Source organism: Podarcis liolepis (genome assembly GCF_965112155.1).
Source record: "Podarcis liolepis genome assembly, chromosome: 5".
Classification (NCBI taxonomy): domain Eukaryota; kingdom Metazoa; phylum Chordata; class Lepidosauria; order Squamata; family Lacertidae; genus Podarcis; species Podarcis liolepis.
In genome coordinates, this window is record NC_139556.1 from 74,642,357 (window position 1) to 74,661,373 (window position 19,017).

Consider the following 19,017-nt stretch of genomic DNA (forward strand, 5'->3'; position numbering starts at 1 on the left):
TCTCATTCACCTTTCTACAGCTAGGGGAAAAAACCCCAGTCCCGAACTTGGCCGGAACAGAAAACGAAGCAGCGCTTGTTTCCGGACGGCGGGGCGACCGGTGCGCTTGGTCCCCCGCTCCTTTCCCTCCCTGCCTGACTCCCTTCCATGGAAAATGGCGTCCGCGCTGCTTCGGCCTCTGTTCCTTGAGGGCTCCCACCGCTTACTCTCTGCCGCGCCGGGACGTGTCGCGCTCCGCTCTCAGCCGCGCCGAGATAAGCAGCGTTGGGTCCGAGCGTATGTGGAGCAGCAGCGGCTGCTCGAGACCCCGAGGCCCCGGTGAGAGAAGGGGGGGGGGAGGAGGATGCCTGTTGGGAGGACGGAGGCTTAGAAATAGCGGGGCCGAGGGCTGCTCGCCCTTCCCGCCCGTCTCCTTCCCTAAGGCAGAGCTTTGACCGTCGGCTAACGAGCGTCCCTCGCCGAGTAGGGCTGCTGCCTTCGCTTGCTTCTGGGGTTGAGGAGAAATCAGGAGCCGAAAGGGTTTCTTTGGTGGGATGCGTGTCAGAAACTCTGGAAGGGAAGAAAGGAACGTGGGAATGGCAGGGTTTGTCCCCCCCCCCCAAAAAAACAGGTTGTTTCAAACAGCCCCGTCTTATCTCTTTGCCGGGCTTGCAAAGTGACTTCTTTTGAGGAGGTGGGCTGGCGAGAGAGACGGGTTGCGCGGTCAGTCGTGGAGTATTTATTTTTAGTTATTTTAATTAATTAATTTCATTAAAAAAAACAATTTACCACTTGATTGTAGGGGGGGGGGAGAGAAGCCTCAAGGCTGCTTACGAAAAAATAATAAGGTTATATCTCTAAAACCTCCACAGCCGTAATTTGAAACATGCAGGAAGTTAAAAAGCATGATAATGTAAATTAATACTCATGCATTTTTTCTAAACCTGTGGATAGGCTTGTCTAAATAAGAATGTCTTCAGCAGACACCAGGGCCAGTGCCAGCCTGATACTGGTTGGTAAAAAAATGGTAGGGAAGGAGGGCTGTCAGTGTCTGAAATGAGAGGCTCCCCATATGTTTAAGAGTGCATGGGTGTAACTGGGATTTATTTTAGGGAGGGGCAGGCTTTATGTGTGGGGGGCAAAACTGAGTTATCTGTGACACAATTGGTCAGTTAAGTCTTTTTATTTATTTACTTGAAGGGGGCAGCCCCCCCCCCCCACCGCTGGCTACGCTAATGTAATAGCGTGTACTGTATATATTGGCATCCACAAAGGCTTCAAGGTGGCTCCCGCTCCATGACATAAGTTTTGGGGGACCAGAGAACACTTATAGTCAGATGCATGGAATATCAACTTGAGTTGAGATGACAGGTTTTTCAATCAGAACCATAGCTCATCACAATACAGTGGACGCTCGGGTTGCGAATGTGATCCGTGCGGGATGCACGTTCGCAACCCGCGTCTGTGTATGTGCGGGTTGCAATTCGGCGCTTATGCGCAAAGTGCAATTTAGTGCTTCTGCGCATGCGCGACCACCGAAACCTGGAAGTAACCCGTTCTGGTACTTCCGGGTTTCGGCGGTCCAAATCCCAAAAAAACGGAACCTGAAGCGTCTGTAACCCAAGGTATGACTGTATAGAATAAAAAAGCCATAAATCATCATGGTTCAAAATGCTATAATGAGGGGATAGGTAAAACTGGAATTGAGTATAATCTATAAAAAGTGACTTAATTGAAAATTTGTAGTCAGCCCTTCAAATGGCATACTAACCAACTGGCTAAGCTGGACTTACTTGCCACACGTGTTCCAAATTTTAGTTTGTAAGTAACTATTGACCATAGTGAAAAATACATGGATTTCTCCATTATGGACTAAAAGTCAATTATTTCCAATAAAGCAATTCATCATTCACTTACATTTAGCCAGTAGTTAAATACCTGCTAAGGACTCATGATGAGGATTCAAAATAAGGATGCAAAGTAGAGCAGAGTGATATAAGGAAAAGGTTAAGAAACACTATACTGTATTGCTTGAGAGTGTTTTTTCATTCTTGATCTGTGGGAAGAGGCATGGTGTCACAGTGAGGCAACTCCAGCAGTATGACACTGCAAAGGCTTTCATGATGTTTGACAGGGAGTGCAAAGTAGGCAGGAGTTAAACAAGCCAACCGCATGAAACAAGCCAAGATCTGTTTGATTGTATGTGGGGTGACTTGTCCTTGTTTAATAAACAATGGCTTGATTAACAATAGTTTCACTTTGGCTTAGCAGGATGTGCAAACCAGACCGAAGCATTTGATTTCTACATGAATTTTATGCCTGCCTTTTCGCCACTTTGTTCAACATTAGATAGTTTACCCTTGCATAAATTAATGTACAGTAAATTAAAGCTTACGTAATTAAAGATAGTGGGTGATATTCAACTAAGTCATAATAAGAGTAGAGCCATTGAAATTAAGGGACTATGGGTAATGCCATTCAAAGTTCATCAGATTCTCTCTTCCCAAAATGTTAAAGCTAACAGCAAATAACTTGTCTTATTGGGCATAATGCATTATTAAGCTTTGCATTCTTGCACTCAAGGTTTTCCTAAACTGTCAGAAACAAAACATGGAACAATTGGGAATGTAATATTTGTTTTGTAAAATCTAGTTCAGAATGATCGGCTAGAGTTGGGATGGACAATCTGTGGTGGGATTCCATCAGCCCCAGCTGGCATGACCAATAGTCATGGATAATGAGGGTTGTAATCCGACAACATAGCAGGGCCACAGGTTCTCCATCCCATTCAAATGCCTATCATTATTGTTTTCTTGCTTTTTGTCCTTATTTAGCTCTGAGAAACCTAACTGGGATTACCATGCAGAAATACAGGCTTTTAGCCATCGATTACATGAGAAGTTTTCATTGGAATTCCTCAAAACTGCATTTGTTAACCGTTGTTATATTAAACAAGAAGAGTCGAGACGCCAAGAACTGGGACTAGACAAAGAAGCAATTGCCCTTAATCTCAAGGATAATAATGAACTTTCTCTGAAGGGTATCTCTTTTTCACAATCTTACCTCACGCGATGCTTGGAAGAAGCCTATCCAAAAATTCCACAAGCTGGCATTGAGGCACTTGTTAACTTTCTTACCAGTGAGGAATTAGTGTCTTACTTGGCCAGAAACCTGTCTCTACAAGACTTCACACTTTGCGCAGAATTTCCTGTGCCACCTAATGTGCTTCAGAAGACTTTCTTTGCTGTAATAGGAGCATTGCTTCAAAGTAGTGGCTCTCAGAGAACAGAAATCTTTGTGAGGGTAAGTTATTGTGCAGTATAACATTGTTATGTATAGCGTAATTAATAGTTCTTTGGCACCCATCCAGGACTACAGTGCTCTCTCTGTCATAACACTTAAAGGAATGATAAATTGCATTCTGCTGCCCAAGCATATAGTGTGTAATCTCCTACAACCATCCTCTTAGCTTTAACTCCATGTGTGTGATTGAAGTAAACAATGCTGCAAGCAGTTTATGGCAGGAGCGTTTGTAAATTGTGCCCAAGAAAACCAATGTTGCACCTAGAAAATAGAACCTATATTACATTATATATTACTGTATTACCCAAGTTGTAGTTGGGAACTGCCCTGAGATCTACAGATATACAAATTAAATTAATAACAATATTAATAATAATTCAGGTAAAGTGACCTTTATGACCCAGTCTTCTTTTGGCATGGTGCTTTCATGCATTGATATCACTCCAACTTACTTTTGAGAATTGGATGATACAAAATACTAACAGGGATTTTAAACTGTATTATTTTTAAAATGTTAAATGAAGCATTAAGGTTTGGAAGAGACAAAGGCCTGCATACGTACATGTCAGGGAACTGCCATCGGCTCAGGGGCGAGAGGGGAAAAGCCGGGTGGATTACAGAGAGCCCCCAAAGATCGTGGGAAGCAGCACCTCCTCAGCGGAGTAGAGTAACCACACCTCCAGTGGAGAGGAGCTTCAGGGCTCGGAGGAGGCGAGGCGGTGCCAGGACACCTTGCCTGGGCAAAGCGGGGAGGAGAGTGGTCCTCCGTTACCCACGCCCTCCCTGCACAGGAGGCTTCCACGCCGAGAGGGGAGGCACAGATTGGGCGTCAAGAAACCACTCTGCTGGGGAAGGTTTAAGGACCGCCCACTCACAGATTCTTCCAGTGAATGAGCGAGCCACGGAATAGTGGCGCCCTGCATGGTGAAGGGTTTTTGGCAGCAATAACGAGGCTTTACAGCCGACAAGGGAGGCATTTGCCTGATTGCTCTTGAGTAACCCCCTGATATCCTTACAGCACATTCAACCACAGACATCTGAAAACTGGAGAGCTCCCACTGCTAATTACAAAGCATGCATATCCAGCTATATTAGTAGAACTTTAATAGTGTTATGGCATTGTTTATTAGTCTGCTTACAGCATGCACATGTTTGACTACTGCAGTAAATAGGGCTCTGGCCTGAGTTCAGGGCAAGGCACTTCACAAATATGTGGTTGTGTCTTTGCACTGCCTTCAGGGGTCAGAAGGACCACTAGCTTAACTACCTCTGTCCTTTTAGTGGGTGATTTCAGAGAACATGTGATATAACTAGCAGGCTGTCTTGTATGCTTGATGTCTTTATCTGCATGCAGGCCTGTTGGTGGGAACAGGCACCAAATCGTAATGACTGGCTTTCTCTGTCCCCCAAACAGGGATGCAGCGTGTTCATCTCAGCTGCATTAATCTACAAGAAACTTTTTCCTATTAATATGCAAATAAAAAATGTCCTTGATTGTGAAGTGTCTTGAGAGGCATACTTAGTTCATTATAAACAGCATGATGTATCAGCAGTTAGCCTTTGAAAGAAATACAGAGATGTATCCAACTAGGTTCTACTCAGAGCAAGCTAGTCATGCATTCATTAATTTTAGTGGATCTACTCAGAATATGACCAACATTGGATACAACCCATAGCCACGTAATCCTTAACAGTTCTGTTTGACTTTAAAGGATTGTATGTTTTTATTTCTTAACATTTATTTTAATATATTAATCTGTGCTCTGTATTACTCCCAGCCTGTTGGCTACCAAGTTTTTCTGTCTTTGAACAATTAGAATTAACAAGATACATTTATAACCATGGCTCTTTGTAACAATCATTATCAATTAAAAATACATACCAGGAATCAAAGTGAATTGACATCTGAAAATTTTCCATTTTTATATTCAGGACTTCTTTATTCCTCAAATGATAGGAAAAGATCTGTTTGAGATGTGGAATGTTATGAACCCAATGGGCTTGCTGCTGGAGGAACTGGCCAAGAGGAATGTGTCTGCTCCAGAACCAAGATTAACTCGACAGTCAGGAGCTAGCACTGTACTGCCCTTGTACTTCGTTGGATTGTATTGGTTAGTAAGACCTGAGACTGGTTTGAATGACCTTACTGGCTGTGTATTGTGAGATCATACCAGTCCTGCTTCTAGGCCCACAGGTTGTATGTGTGGATGTTGCATTTGAATCGGTGCATGAAATATATCACAGCCTAAGCCCTGACCATGCAATCAATGTAATCTGGGAATCAACCATGGCATATTGGTGAGTCAAATGTGATGCCCTCACAAGTAGATCTGCTAGGGCCTGTGATGTGGCATTGGCACTCCTAGCGGGCACTTCTATCCCATTTAGTTGGTAAGATAACCAGAACTGGCTTTTTATCTAGTCACATGTTTTGCTAAGGTGTGAGATGCATCTTATAAAGAAGCTACATGCTTCTGTTAGTTTCCACTCTCCAAAAATGTTAGGTATCAGTGTACCAATAAATCTTTCAGCTTGGCAGTTGTACAAGAAATGTGTGTCAGACTGTTCTGACAGGAGGAGACTTGTCTGGCATTCTTTAGCCTGATTCACCGTTCACTTCCTTGAAATGTCAGTACAGAAAGTGTAATGTCAAAATGTTAGGTTGCTGTGAATGCCTCAGATTTAGTCTGATGTATTTTTAATCTTTAAAAGGGAGGAGGAGAGAATTTAATTACATAACCAAGCTTTTGTCTTGACTTTATCTTAGTCCTACTATCGGCTTTGTTATCACTACTGTTTTATAGTTCATTCCTATCTCCTTGTCTTCTCTGAATGCTTGGAGTAATCTTACAAATTCAATTCTTGGTTGTATAAACATGACTGTTGTTTATTTCCTGCCAAGTACTTAACTGGACTTCATTCTAAATTTGTTAGATCTTGTTACTCAGCATGTAAGTTGAGGCTCAGTGAATTAAAATTGCCTGTGAATATTTATCACATGGCCCATTGGGACTTGGACATACAACTTAGGAAAAATGAAGGCAGTATTGTTGTTTCCTTCTATATTGTCATATATACATAGTAAATGTTGTTTCTGTGCACTCTGGCTTCCATCATGGTGTTCTGTTGCACCAGAAGCTGTTTAGTCATGCTGGCCACATGACCTAGAAAGCTGCCTGTGGACAAACGCTGGCTCCCTTGGCCTGAAAGTGAGATGAGTGCTGCAACCCCATAGTAGATTTTGACTGGACTTAACTGTCCAAGGGTCATTTACCTTATTTACCTTTATATATATGCACAGTATTAATAAATTAATTAAGACTTCTCATAAAAGTATTTCCTCTTTTTCAGTGATAAGAAGCTTCTGGCAGAAGGTACTGCTGAAACAATATTAGCAGCTGAAGAAGAGGCTGCACGTGTAGCCCTGCGGAAACTTTATGGGTTTACTGAGAACAGAAAGCCATGGGATTATTCTTCTCCAAAATGGGAGCAGAAAGCAGAAAATGCTATTAGCAGCAATTAGGCAGAAAAGGTCACTTCTTATGTGTGCAAGAATGCTACATTTTAGAAGAACAAGATTTAATGAGTGAACTATTAAGAAACTAAGATTTTGAAAATACCAGTTTCCCTTACTGCTAATAAACATGTTTGTGATACATATTTTTTTTCTACTAGTTCATGCATTATGGTGTGCTGAAAGCGCTGTTAGACCTTGTGTTGCATAGGCTCAGAGCAAGTGTGGAGTACTGAGGGAACTCTACAATACAAAATGCTAGTATAATTTAGGCCAACACTGCATTACAGATTCCCCTATAGCATGAAATTAACTCATAAATAGGAGTTATATAACAGCTAGTACTGACTCTGTCTTCTGAACATCTATGTGTCACAACAACTTTCAAAAGTTACCCAGCTGTATATATTTTCTCATATTACAAGGAACAAAAAAGGGAAGGAAATCTGCTTTTAATTTATTCATGTATCCCAAAGAATCAATATAGTCCATTATCCCAATCTCTAGAGTCATCTATTTCCATTACTTCCAAAACCCATTATGAAAAATATCTGCTAATTTCATCAGGCATGCTTAGCATTAATGGAACTGAGTAAAAAGCTACAACAAACATGTTAACCTTTGCATCCCATTTTTCTTTCCCTTCTACTTAAAATTCCTCTCGGTTGATTAAATCTGTTTGGGGAAAAAAGAGTAATCAATATGTAGCAATGATTCACATGAGCTACTGTCTTCAGCATTCTTTTCATTGTGGAGAGAGGCCAGTTCTTCATTCCTTTGTACTCTGTTTATTTGAATTCCCATACTTGGAAGAGAAGATAATATATTTCTCTTGAAGGGGAAGTAAAACTGAGATTGTGTCATCTTCCTTGATTACTCAGTGAATTCATGACTGTGTATAGTTTTATGACCAGGTCTAAGTTCTGCATTCCAGTGGGCAATGCTGGTTTGCAACACATTCTTAAAAAGGCTTCACTCAGTTTCAAACAATGTTCCCTTTTGCTACTTGCCTGTTGTGTGCTTCTGCAAATTTCTACTGGACTATTACTGTGTATGCATGTCTCACTGGAATGAACAAGAATTGTGCAAGACCAAGCATTCCAATGGAGCATGCAAAAATATATTTGCCACTGTGCTATGCACATAGGGATTTAGAAATGAAAATGACAGCTGATCATAGCTTTCAAAAAACATTAACCCATGCCCAAGCATGCTTTTAGTTCCTGGTTTTTTATTCTGAAAATGGAATGCATTTGTGGCATTAAAACCTTGAATTAGCTTCTTAAAGTGAAAGTAAATGTTAATTCTAAAAGCTGCTATTAGCTATAGAGAGCTTTTAGAGAGCAATTCTACACACCAGTTATGCGCTGGTGTGTGTGTGTGTGTGGGGTAAATATGCTGCTGAATGATATGTACGTAGCCCAAGGAGATCAGAAAATGCAGAAGCTAAAAATGGAATACACCCACCCCCAATCTCCTTGAAAACGCTGTCAAAGCCACCAACTGGACTGCTCCACTAGAAGTCCAGCAATCCAATTCAACTCATGACCACGGGGGTGGAATCCCTGCACCACCTCATTCTGCCAACCCCTTAAGGAAGGGGTTCAAATGCCCTTATCTGTTCACAGCCACAGTTTTGTAGCAGCATTCGTAAGGGAGGGAGGCGACTTATCTGAGCAGAATGCCTGCAAAGACCATAAGCAGCCCTCCTGGATGAGGATTCAAGACACACCCAGGAGGGGTCAGTAGTAAAAAGGAAGGGGCCAGACGAAGGAAGCCACAGACATAGCAGAAGACAGGAGTTTGAGCCCTGGTATAGGGCAACATGTTTGCATTCACATTTCGGATGCCTAGCAAAAACAGTGAATGAATGGGACAGAAGAGCTTGTGGGGCTTGCACAGGTCAATGAGCTCTTTCTGCCCCCAGCTCCCACCTCTGGGAACCAATGAGACCAATCCTTCCCTTTCTGTTGCCTGAAAAGCAGGGGTGTACCCAGGGGTTGGCACCAGTAAAGGGTGTGGACCCACAGGAGCACAAAAATTGCACCTCTATTCTGTCTCGGCTCCTCTGGCAAAGATGCAAGAGACCAAGACATCTTGCCAAGGGCACAAGGGAGCCTTGGTATGCCTCTGCTGATAAGCCAGCTCTACCGGGTAGCATACCAGCTGGACTCATTGCTCCTCTCACAGCAGCCTTTTCTGCCTTGCCCCACACTTAACTGACTTGTACATGGTGATAGCAGCACCCAACCCACCTGGGTAAAGTCCAAAAGCTCTCATGTGCTCTGCAAGGAAATCCTTTCCCCTTAGATTCCTCTTGCCAGAATTCCTCCTTGCAATTTCTTAAGGGTGCACAAAATATCAGGAATTTTGACTAATAGGTAAAATGTCAGGGGAAAGCTAGAAGTATGGCAATGCGGTGGAAAAAGCCCAAAAAAGCTCAACAATTTTAGGATCTTCCAGTGTGGTGTAGTGGTTAAGAGCCGTAGTCACGTAATCTGGGGAACCGGGTTCGTGTCTCTGCTCCTCCACATGCAGCTGCTGGGTGACCTTGGGCCAGTCACACTTCTTTGGAGTCTCTCAGCCCCACTCACCTCACAGAGTGTTGTGGGGGAGGAAGGGAAAGGAGAATGTTAGCCGCTTTGAGACTCCTTAAAGGGAGTGAAAGGCGGGATATCAAATCCAAACTCTTCTTCTTCTTAAGAGATCTCAAAAACTTTGCCGGGTGTCAGGAATTTTCCTTTTTGAAAATTGCAACCCTAGCTACAGTATGCTATGCTCGCCGTCAGTCAGAGTAGACCATGCCTTGATGGACCAGTGCTCTCACTTGGAGAAGCACTCAGGCCACCTTCCAACAACAGTGAACGTGGATAGCACTGCTTACGGCACTGCTTTGATCCGCATACTGATTAACTCTGTTGGATCGGGGCCAGTGGATTTAACGAGCTGCCTTGTAGTGGTTTGTTCGCATAGAACACACCCTCGCTGTGCGTGGGTGCAACACACACACACCCTTTCTCTCACACACTTTACCTTACCAACGAAATAGCGGGGTGGCTATATACTGCCTCCAGCTTCGGATCCTGCCTGCTTCTGAATACAAGCAGCTGGAAAATAGCCGCGGAGGGCTATGGAGCTACTGTGTCCTGTCTGCTGGGGTCCTTTTGGGCAGGCAACAGCTAGGAACTATGGACTAGACATGCCATGGGTCAAATATTTCATTAAAATCAGGCAAAATTACGGGGACAAAATCTCGGGGGCGGGTGTCATTTTCTGCTTATTGGCCTCCAGTTGTCCCATCTGTCTCCATCCCTTCCCTAACTCTGACATTTCTCTCTTTGACCTCTTCTCGCCACCTCCCCCTGCAACAGGGCCAGGTTGTTGTTGTTTTGCCCCCTCTCTTCCTTCTCCTTTCCTATTTACTTATTTTTAACCACCTGCAGGGTCACGCCAGGTAAGCGTCTCCCACAGGGCGAGGTGGGGGGAGAGAATGAGACAGAACGGGGAAGGAGCCGCTGGTGGAAAGAATCCTCCCATGCGGGAGGGGGCGCTCGTCGTCAGGCGCCTTCAGGGCGCAGCCGGCGGCTTATCGCCGAGCTGCTCTCCACCTCCTCCTCCTCCTCGCTCCCCATCTCCTCCTCTCCTTGTCTCTACAGAGAAAAGGTGCCGCGCAGGTTCCGCTTCGGCTCGTCATTCAGCCGCCCCGTTCTCCTCGCCGAGGGCCGACGCCGCTCCCTTCCCCCTCCTTCCCTTCCCCCCTCCCTCCCCTTCCTTCCGTCGGTCCGTCAGTTGGGGTTGCGCGCGCGCGCCAGGGGCGCGGGCCCAAGCCTCCTCCCCCTCGCGCTCCCCTCACGGGCGTCTCGGAGCCGGACGGGTCCCGGCCTCCCTCCTCATTCCCCGGCCGGCGTGAGCGAGCCCGGGGAGCGGCCTCTATACCTCCTCGCGCGCGCGCTCACAGACACACACACATTACCCGGCCGCCTCCTCCGAAGCCATGGCGGCGAGCGCCAAGCGGAAGCAGGAGGAGAAGCACCTGAAGCTGCTGAGGGAGATGAGCAGCCTCCCGCCCAACCGCAAGTGCTTCGACTGCGACCAGCGCGGCCCCACCTACACCGACATGACGGTGGGCAGCTTCGTGTGTACCTCCTGCTCCGGCATCCTGTGAGTTGAGGAGAGGAGAGTTGAGGAGACGTAGAGAAAAAAAGAGACCCTGAGAGAAAAAGAAAGGAAGGAGGAGGAGGAGGAAGGGTTAACCTCCTCCCAGGCGGGAGGAAACAATCGAGAGCTTTAAGCAGGCGATGGGAGGGAGGGGTGGTGGAGCTGAGGAGAAATAGGGGGGCTGGGAGGGGGGGTTGGTGAAGACTCCCCCCCCCCACTTCTGATCCCATATGGGAATTGGCAGCGGTCTCGGGGAGGGGGGTGGGTGGGTGGATGGGGAGAGGCTGAAGCGTAAACGAGACTGCGGGCAGTTTGCGGTGGGGGGGAATTCTCCCCCCCTCCTCTCATTTCCCCCATAATTGCTGGGCCAGATCCTTTGAGAGGAATGGGGCGCGTGGTGTTGGGCAGAGAGCGGGGGTGGCGTGGGGGTTGTTTGTGTGTCTTTCAAGCGAGTGACAGGGGCACACGGTGTGCAAGAGGGCTGCGCATTGGTACGGGTGAGAATTGGGAGACCAGGCTGAAGAGATCCCCGGAAAGAAAAGAAGGAAGCTGATGTGGTGTGGAGGATAGATGGTGTGGGGCTTGCTGAATCTTCCAGCGTCCCTTAAGTGTAGAATGGGTGGGTTTTATTTCCTCAAAGTGGGAGGAATACCGGTAATGAAAAATTGAGGGTCTTAACGAGCACATTCTCTCTGTATATAAAGTGGGCTATGCCTTTAGGAGGAGGGATGCAAACTTTGTCTGCTAGTTTGATCAAGTTCCCTTAGAGCATATGAAAGGCTAGAGGTGGACAGGTGCCAATTATGATATTAATCCAGGAAGTATGTAAAAAGGGTGGGGAAAGCTTGACAAATACTCTGCAGATGCATTTTTATTTTTTGGTACTCGTGTAATTAAGATGGCAAATACATTTTTGCCTGAGTGTTCCCTTCATGGATTTGAGTTTATTGAGCACATTAAAAGTTTGCCTTGAGGGTTTACAACAGGAAACAGATTAATGGTTACTGGTTAACCTCTGGATTTGAGTTCACCATGCCAGTTGTTTGGTTAGCATAATTTGGTCTTTTTTCGTAACCCAATTAATATCAAACTTGCTGTTCAAATGGTTTGCAAACTGTGCAAATTGTCCCTCATTATTTTGAAGCAGTTTCAGTTTTCTCCATCGTGTTATCCTTTTTACCATGCAAGATTTGTTTTGTTCAACCACATGGTGTTGCACATGGAGCTTGATTTGCTGTGACAGTTACTAAAATGAAGGTACGGCACTTGTCAAATGGATCAGAACTGTTGACTCCTGCTTCTGGATTGGAGCTCATAGGTGGAATATGTGCTTTGTATGGAAGGTTCCAAACTGATAATTGGATATCCAATTTAAAGCGTATAGTAAAGAAAGTCACTGGAAGGCCTTATGCTAAATAACTTGTAGAACCAAAGTTATAGTGCTCCCTGTGTGACTATGTTTAAGGAATCCATCACTTGCCATCCATAATTAGACACATGTTCATGTAAAAAGTTCTCCATAAAAATTATATGTTGAAAGACTTGCTGTCAGCACCATGTACTTATATACTCACAAGTTTACTCTTAATTGATTTTTACTAGTTCATCATTACAAGTACACATGAAAGTAACTTTAGCCATATCACTATTTCCGTTGAGTCACTAATCCTTCCTGCAGTAATCCTTATACAGAGGTGTAGCTTAGATGTATTGCTGAAGTTTCCTATTTAGTACTTGCAGGAATCATTAGTTCTCTCACTTCCAGACCTTTGGGTTCTATTTCATACATTATAGCAGTGACAAGGTTGCTGCTGAACTTTTGCAGTTGAAATTAGCATAACCATTCTCAAAGTGAGACAGGGCCATGTGCGATATGACAAGGGATGATGGAAGTTCAACTGTGTCTGGACCGTAAATTTGCCACACTCATTTTAAGGAACAGGTTTGATTTTAAGAAGTCTGAAGAGACAAATATGTAGAGAGGTGGAGCAAATAAACTTCTTCCTGTTTGCTTGTTTATTCAACTATATTGCTTGGAAATTTTTGAAATATTAAGCAGTTTAAATAAATTAATTTCTTGGACATATGTGCATTTTTAGAGTAGAAAAATCTGTTAAATTAATAAAACTTCAATGCTAGCAATACGATACTTAAATAAATTTCAAATACTTTGATGATGTTGTTGTTATTATTATTATTTATTTATGTACTGCCCATCTGACTGTGTTACCCCAGCCACTCTGGGTGACTTCCAACAAATTAGAACACAGTAAGACATCAAACACTTAAAAATCAATAGAATATATGAAACCTCAGGTTATCTAACACTTTTAGCTTTCCAGATCTTAAGTAGGTAAATAGTAGGGAGAAAATGTCACAGATTCAAGGCAACCAGGTGAATCTGTATCTTTACAAAGTACTTTAAACCATCCTTAGTCCCTTCAAAAGATTTATGTCATTAAGAGAAATGGCTAACTATGGAATTGAGAGCTGATATTCTTAATTGATTCCTGTAAAATTATAAATTCATTAAACTAAAATTATTAGGCCTAACTTTTTCACTGCTCTTGGGTAAGTACACCGAAACAAGTACTAACACTTAGAAAAAGGCAATTTTCTTTCATGCCTAAGATTCTTCAGAGCTAGGATGGTTTCTTTGACCAATTGTAGCTTCAAGGTGTAGTAGAACTTTATTTTCTTCTTGAAAAGTTTATAGAATGACTTCCTTCAATTTTCTTGTTTTATAGACGAGGTCTAAATCCACCTCACAGAGTGAAGTCAATTTCCATGACCACATTCACACAGCAAGAAATAGAATTTCTGCAGAAACATGGGAATGAAGTAAGTATTACAGACTTGTTTTTAAGGAAATAAATAGTCCTCAAATGAATGTGATTTATCATTGTTCAAGAAGATAGAAGCCTTTAATTCAGGGATGGTTAACTCTTGGACTAATGAAGTCCCCAAGCAAGTTTTTCTGCCCTAATAAACCACACTGATTTTGGTGTTAGTAAAAATGGAGTGTTAAGTAGACATGGTGCAGGATGGTCATAGATTTATAACCCACCCTGCCCAGCACCCTGATGGATATTAGAAATGGCAAATTATCATCAGATTGATCAATTGATCAGTGGGGAGGATGCAGTGACCGTTATCCTGAGCTGATTGTGGACCAGCTGGGGGCTGTGTGTGAGGGTGTATCTTGTGTGTGAGGGAGAGTGGCCAAACCCACCCACTAGCATGTGCACCCTAGAGAGATAGCCAAGGATGAATACAGCCCATAAGGCAGAAAAGGTTAGCCACTCCCATGCTGAAAATGAGAATTGAAATTTTCTTTGCTGTTTGTAGCAAAAAAAATGGTATTTGAGAACTATGAAACTTCAGACCCCTCCAAATTGGTTTCTGCAGCAGGAACGATGTCTCATAGCCTTGTGCCAATTGTGTTTGTTACTCTTTTCCCTTTTTCTTCTACAAAACTGTTTGTTGTTCAAAATACCGCAGTGGTACATTTTTCAGTGTGGGTAGAGCTGCCTGCTAAAGATGAGTGGTCTTTCCTCAAACCATTTAATTCCCATCCATTTTACACAGTGCAGCAGTAACTTGCCATATGTTTATTATAGGGAGAAAGGAAGAAGTTGCTGCATGTGGGATCTTTGAAATTACCAGAAAATGTAATGGTTTTGTAATATAAAAATGGAAAATCCTTGAGGAAAGAAGAACCTAAGTAGAGCCTGCTGAATCAGGCCAGTTGCCTGTCTAGTCCAGAATCCTGCTCTCACTGGCCAAGCAGGTGCCTTTGGGAAGCCTGGAAGCACCTGCCCACCTGCAATTCCCAACAACTTGTAGAACAAGCAGCTGTTGATAGCCTTGTCCTCCATGAACTTACCTTAATAGTCTGTTAAAGCCATCCAAGTTGGTGGCCATCACTGCTTTCTGTTGGAACCAGTTCCATTGTTTAAGTATGAAGAAATACTTTCGTTTATCTGTCCTGAATCATCCAGGGTTCAGCTTCAGTGGATGTCCACGAGTAGTGGTGTTAGGAACAGGGTTTGAAATTAGCAGGGTGCCAGGCACATTTTGCACCTAAAGAGTCTCCTTTTGCGAGCACCTACAAAAGTCTGGGTGCCATTTTTTTGTGCCTGGCTGACATTCAAGGATTACTGAAATGTATGTGATTTGAAGCTTCAAAGTCTATGTTAAGGACAGACAATATGTTAAGGAGTTTAACAATAAAGAGTAGAGGGTTTTGAAAACTGAAGTATGGTACCAATATTTTTATTGTAAACACAAAAATAAACAGGTAGTAACTATTTCTGCTAAAAATGTGATATTAACAATGTGTCACTTGTGTGAATTGTGTATTAATTCATGCTTATCAAAATAATAAATAAAAAGTGTTGATTCCACAACCCAGGTCCCAGGAGCCGTTTGGCTCCTAGTTTTTCTATTCCAGTTTCTAACACTGGTTATGAGAGAAGGAGAAAAACTCTTCTCTATCCATGCTAAAGCTGCTTCAGCAAGCCTTGTTCTTCTGTATGTTCGGCTATTTTATCTTTAACAATACTTTCCACCACTTTTCCCAGGGTAGACATAGCTAACCAGCCTGTAATTTCCAGGATCTCTTCTAAGTCCCATTTTAAAAATTGGTGTTACATTGGCTACTTTCCAGTCCTCTGGTATGGAGGCTGATTACGAGGGACAAGTTACGTATTTTTGTTAAAGGTTCAGCAATTTCACATCTGAGTTCTTTGGGTGGATGCCATCTGGACCCAGCAATTTGTCAGCTTTTATTTTGTCTTTTAGGCTGAGAACTTCATCTCTTATCAGCCACTATCTGCCTCAGTTCCTCAGACTCCCTTCCTGCAAAAGTTAATTCAGGCCCTGGGATCTGCCCCATGTCTTCTGTTGTGAAGGCAGATAGTTATCAGATTACAGGCATTGGTTCTGGAATCTTCTAGAAATGATCTCTTAACAGCATTGTAAAAGATCTAAGTAAATTTGGCATAAATTTTGATATTTTGAGACTTGACACTGAACACATGACATTTCATGAAATGAGTATTTCATTTAGGCATTAGCAGGGTATCCCAACTACTTTATGAATGCCATAAAGACACCATAAATAATAAAATTGTAGGTCTTTATAGTTAAAATAATAGTAGGTGATAGCTAATAAACATGGATGGAGCCTGGCCCATGACTCTGTCTTACATTATTCAGCCAGATCATCTGCTTGCTGAGGAATATAGTTCACTTACATCGGCAATAAACTTTCCCTTCTTCGGCAATCAGTTAAAAGTTATTTTTAGAAAGGGGTTTATAGCACTTAGTTTTTCTGGTGGAGCATAGTGAAACATAATTCTGCTTGATTAGAAGGTAAAAGAATAACACTTGTGCCAATCCATACTTTTCTTGTCTAAACAGGCAAACATAGTTGGGGTTTAACCTGCAAAATGGGATTAAGAACCCGGTTTTTATTCTGTTTTGCTACATAACAGGATTGGAGTTATTAATTTCCTCATGCAATGGGACGAAGCACATAAAACCAAAGCTCCTTAGGCCTTGTTCTTTTAACGCTAAACCTTTTGCAGCATTAGGGCAATAGAATTCTCATAGTCTGACAGTCTATCCCATGTGTAAGGTGGCATGGTCTTCATTGGGAGTGTTGCCCTCTGCAGTGCACTAAACTTAATGTTTCAAGGCTTTGACCCTTTGGTGTAGTAATCTCCCTCAAACTTATGTTATATCTAGGATGACCAGGACTATGTGTGCCAACCTTTTCTGCAATACGAATTCTTACAAATATTGATGCCCCTATGATGCATGTGTAAGCTAGTTGTGACACTATACAAATTTATCATAGGTGTCCTTTTTCTATTAGTTATTGTCTCCCAGAGCAGCTCACATCAGTTAAAAAGAGAGAAGGGCACTTATTAAGCCACAAAAAGAAAGTGGAGGAAAAAGGTAGGGGTGGGAGATCAGTTCTGTAAACCCATAACAAAGTGATGAGAAATAAGTGGGCATTTATATCCTCTTGGGACCAGGCTAATCAGTATATTTTTCTTGTTTCTCAATATTTTTCTTGGTTATTTGAAATGTAATATGAGCAGTTGTGGTCATAAGTTACCGTTGAAAGATGCAGAAACTATTAAAGGGTCTCTGTAAGCAGTTGTGGTATTTAGAGCAATTCCTTACACAAATAATTGACAAGTACAACCTTCTTACAGTTTGATAAATTTATTTTTGTCTACTTAATATTTTTTATTGTGTGATACACAAAAGTTGTTCCCATTACAGTATTTGCAAAGGAATAAACTGCTGCAGATGAAGAGATACTGTGCCATAATGAATTACTATGCTCACAAAACAGGAGTGAGGCAGTTCCTGTAGAAATAGAATAGAATGTAATCAAGTAAAATGAAAGTGGTATAGAGGGAATATTTATATATCTTATAAAGGCAGCCAAGCAAGTAATTCCTGACTGAAGTGCAATTATTATTTATGGAGTATCTAAAATTGTGTTGGACTAATGCTTTCAGCTCTTGCATTTCTAGGAAGCATATATTAGCCAATAGATCAGTGACTAAGACAAAGGAATTAGGGTATTTACTGAATACAAGTTACTGCTTGTTTACTCAGGAACACCATTTCAAAATCCTTCCTGTGGCAAGTTTCACTTGTACTATAGTTCTGCTTTGTTGCTATGTCAAATCGTAAATCTAGTAATTGGCTGCTGCAAAATATACATTATTCATTCATTGTATGGCATATTCTGAAATGTTCATTATCTTTATTACCAAACTGTTTTTATACAGAGTAGTCTACAGATGAATGAAATGTGACTTATTTGTAATTGTGTATCAGACCACCTATTTTTAACTAGAAGTTATCCAAATGATCTCTGTGCCATAAGGTGGAAAATACTGAGATACAGGGTTTTGACCAGTCTGCATAAGCAACAGTGTGCAGTTGCATCTTGAATGAAAGATAAACTGGCACTCCAGTCATTCCATACTTGCATCAACTGTGGAAAGTGTCTTTTCTAGGAAATAGCTGGAGTGCACATGAGGAAGCTTTCATAAATCAAAGGATGCTTTTCAGTACATTAACAACTTAGTTGCTTTAATTTAAATTGGTTCACTTTTTGCTAGGATTTGAGATATATACAGCTTGTAGCTCTCTACCTGTATTATCAATTCACTTGAAAAAACCTATTGAGAATTTTCTTAAGCTTAGTGTTAATATTTGGTTTCTGGAAATAAAATTAAATTATTGTGCCTGCCTGCCTGCACTTAGGCAGCTAGCTGTTCCTGGCCAACTTCCTGGTTTATATTAGTCAGGGTGACCCATGGGAATCCTCATTTTCGTCATTGCTGTTAAATGCAGACTGGCAACAACAGTCTGCATGCAAAATCCCAGTTTCTTTGCATTTGCTAGGAGGGAAGTAACAGAGAAGAAATAGATGCCCTTATCCCTGAACACATTTATTCAGCTTTATGCAACAATAGTCATATCCTCTCGCAATGAACTGAGCAACCACTTGGCCTCCTGCTGTAATATATGGGACGCGGGTGGCGCTGTGGTCTAAACCACAGACCCTAGGGCTTGCCAATCAGAAGGTCAGCGGTTTGAATCCCCGCGGCAGGGTGAGCTCCCGTTGCTCGGTCCCAGCTCCTGCCCACCTAGGAGTTCAAAAGCACGTCAAAGTGCAAGTAGATAAATAGGTACCGCTCCGGCAGGGAGGTAAACGGCATTTCTGTGTGCTGCTCTGGTTCGCAAGAAGTGGCTTAGTCATGCTGGCCACATGACCCGGAAGTTGTCTGTGGACAAACGCCGGCTTCCTCGGTCTATAGAGCGAGATGAGGTCGCAACCCCAAAGTCATCCGCTACTGGAACTAATGGTCAGGGCAGGGGGTACCTTTACCTTTATCGCAATGAACTGAGCAACCACTTGGCCTCCTGCTGTAATATATACATTCTAAAAAAAACATTTTAAGTCCTGTGGATCTCCTTATGTGTTGCCATTATGCCAAAAGGCCTTTTGTGTCCCCAATTTTAAATTT

At 42.7% G+C, this 19,017-nt stretch overlaps 2 protein-coding genes across 32 annotated transcripts in view; both read left to right on the forward strand.

Moving 5' to 3' along the window:
- Positions 1-123: 123 nt before the first annotated feature.
- On the forward strand, positions 124-6,942 carry MRPL44 (mitochondrial ribosomal protein L44). Its single transcript, XM_083506580.1, has 4 exons — positions 124-318; positions 2,814-3,282; positions 5,215-5,393; positions 6,634-6,942. The coding sequence occupies exons 1-4, from the start codon at positions 155-157 to the stop codon at positions 6,803-6,805; spliced, it is 984 nt and encodes a 327-aa protein (XP_083362706.1). The 5' UTR covers positions 124-154; the 3' UTR covers positions 6,806-6,942.
- Positions 6,943-10,350: 3,408 nt separating this feature from the next.
- The window catches only part of AGFG1 (ArfGAP with FG repeats 1), a 28,018-nt gene continuing 19,351 nt past the window's right edge, over positions 10,351-19,017 (forward strand). For 29 of the 31 annotated variants that reach the window (XM_083503669.1, XM_083503694.1, XM_083503673.1 and 26 more), the window contains exons 1-2: positions 10,355-10,957; positions 13,702-13,795. In XM_083503669.1, coding sequence (XP_083359795.1) covers positions 10,791-10,957; positions 13,702-13,795 — 261 coding nt within the window. In that variant the 5' untranslated portion in view covers positions 10,355-10,790. Of the gene's footprint in view, positions 10,958-13,701; positions 13,796-19,017 lie in introns of all 31 variants that reach the window. The other 2 variants (XM_083503691.1, XM_083503677.1) reach the window with 2 other exon arrangements.

What these genes read in the sequence shown, in the direction of transcription:
- MRPL44 (XM_083506580.1), top strand. Translation starts at nt 155, where the DNA reads ATGGCGTCCGCGCTGCTTCGGCCTCTGTTCCTTGAGGGCTCCCACCGC. An exon ending in CTCGAGACCCCGAGGCCCCG is followed by an intron (nt 319 to 2,813) that starts GTGAGAGAAGGG and finishes GTCCTTATTTAG; the next exon opens with CTCTGAGAAACCTAACTGGG. An exon ending in GAACAGAAATCTTTGTGAGG is followed by an intron (nt 3,283 to 5,214) that starts GTAAGTTATTGT and finishes TTTTATATTCAG; the next exon opens with GACTTCTTTATTCCTCAAAT.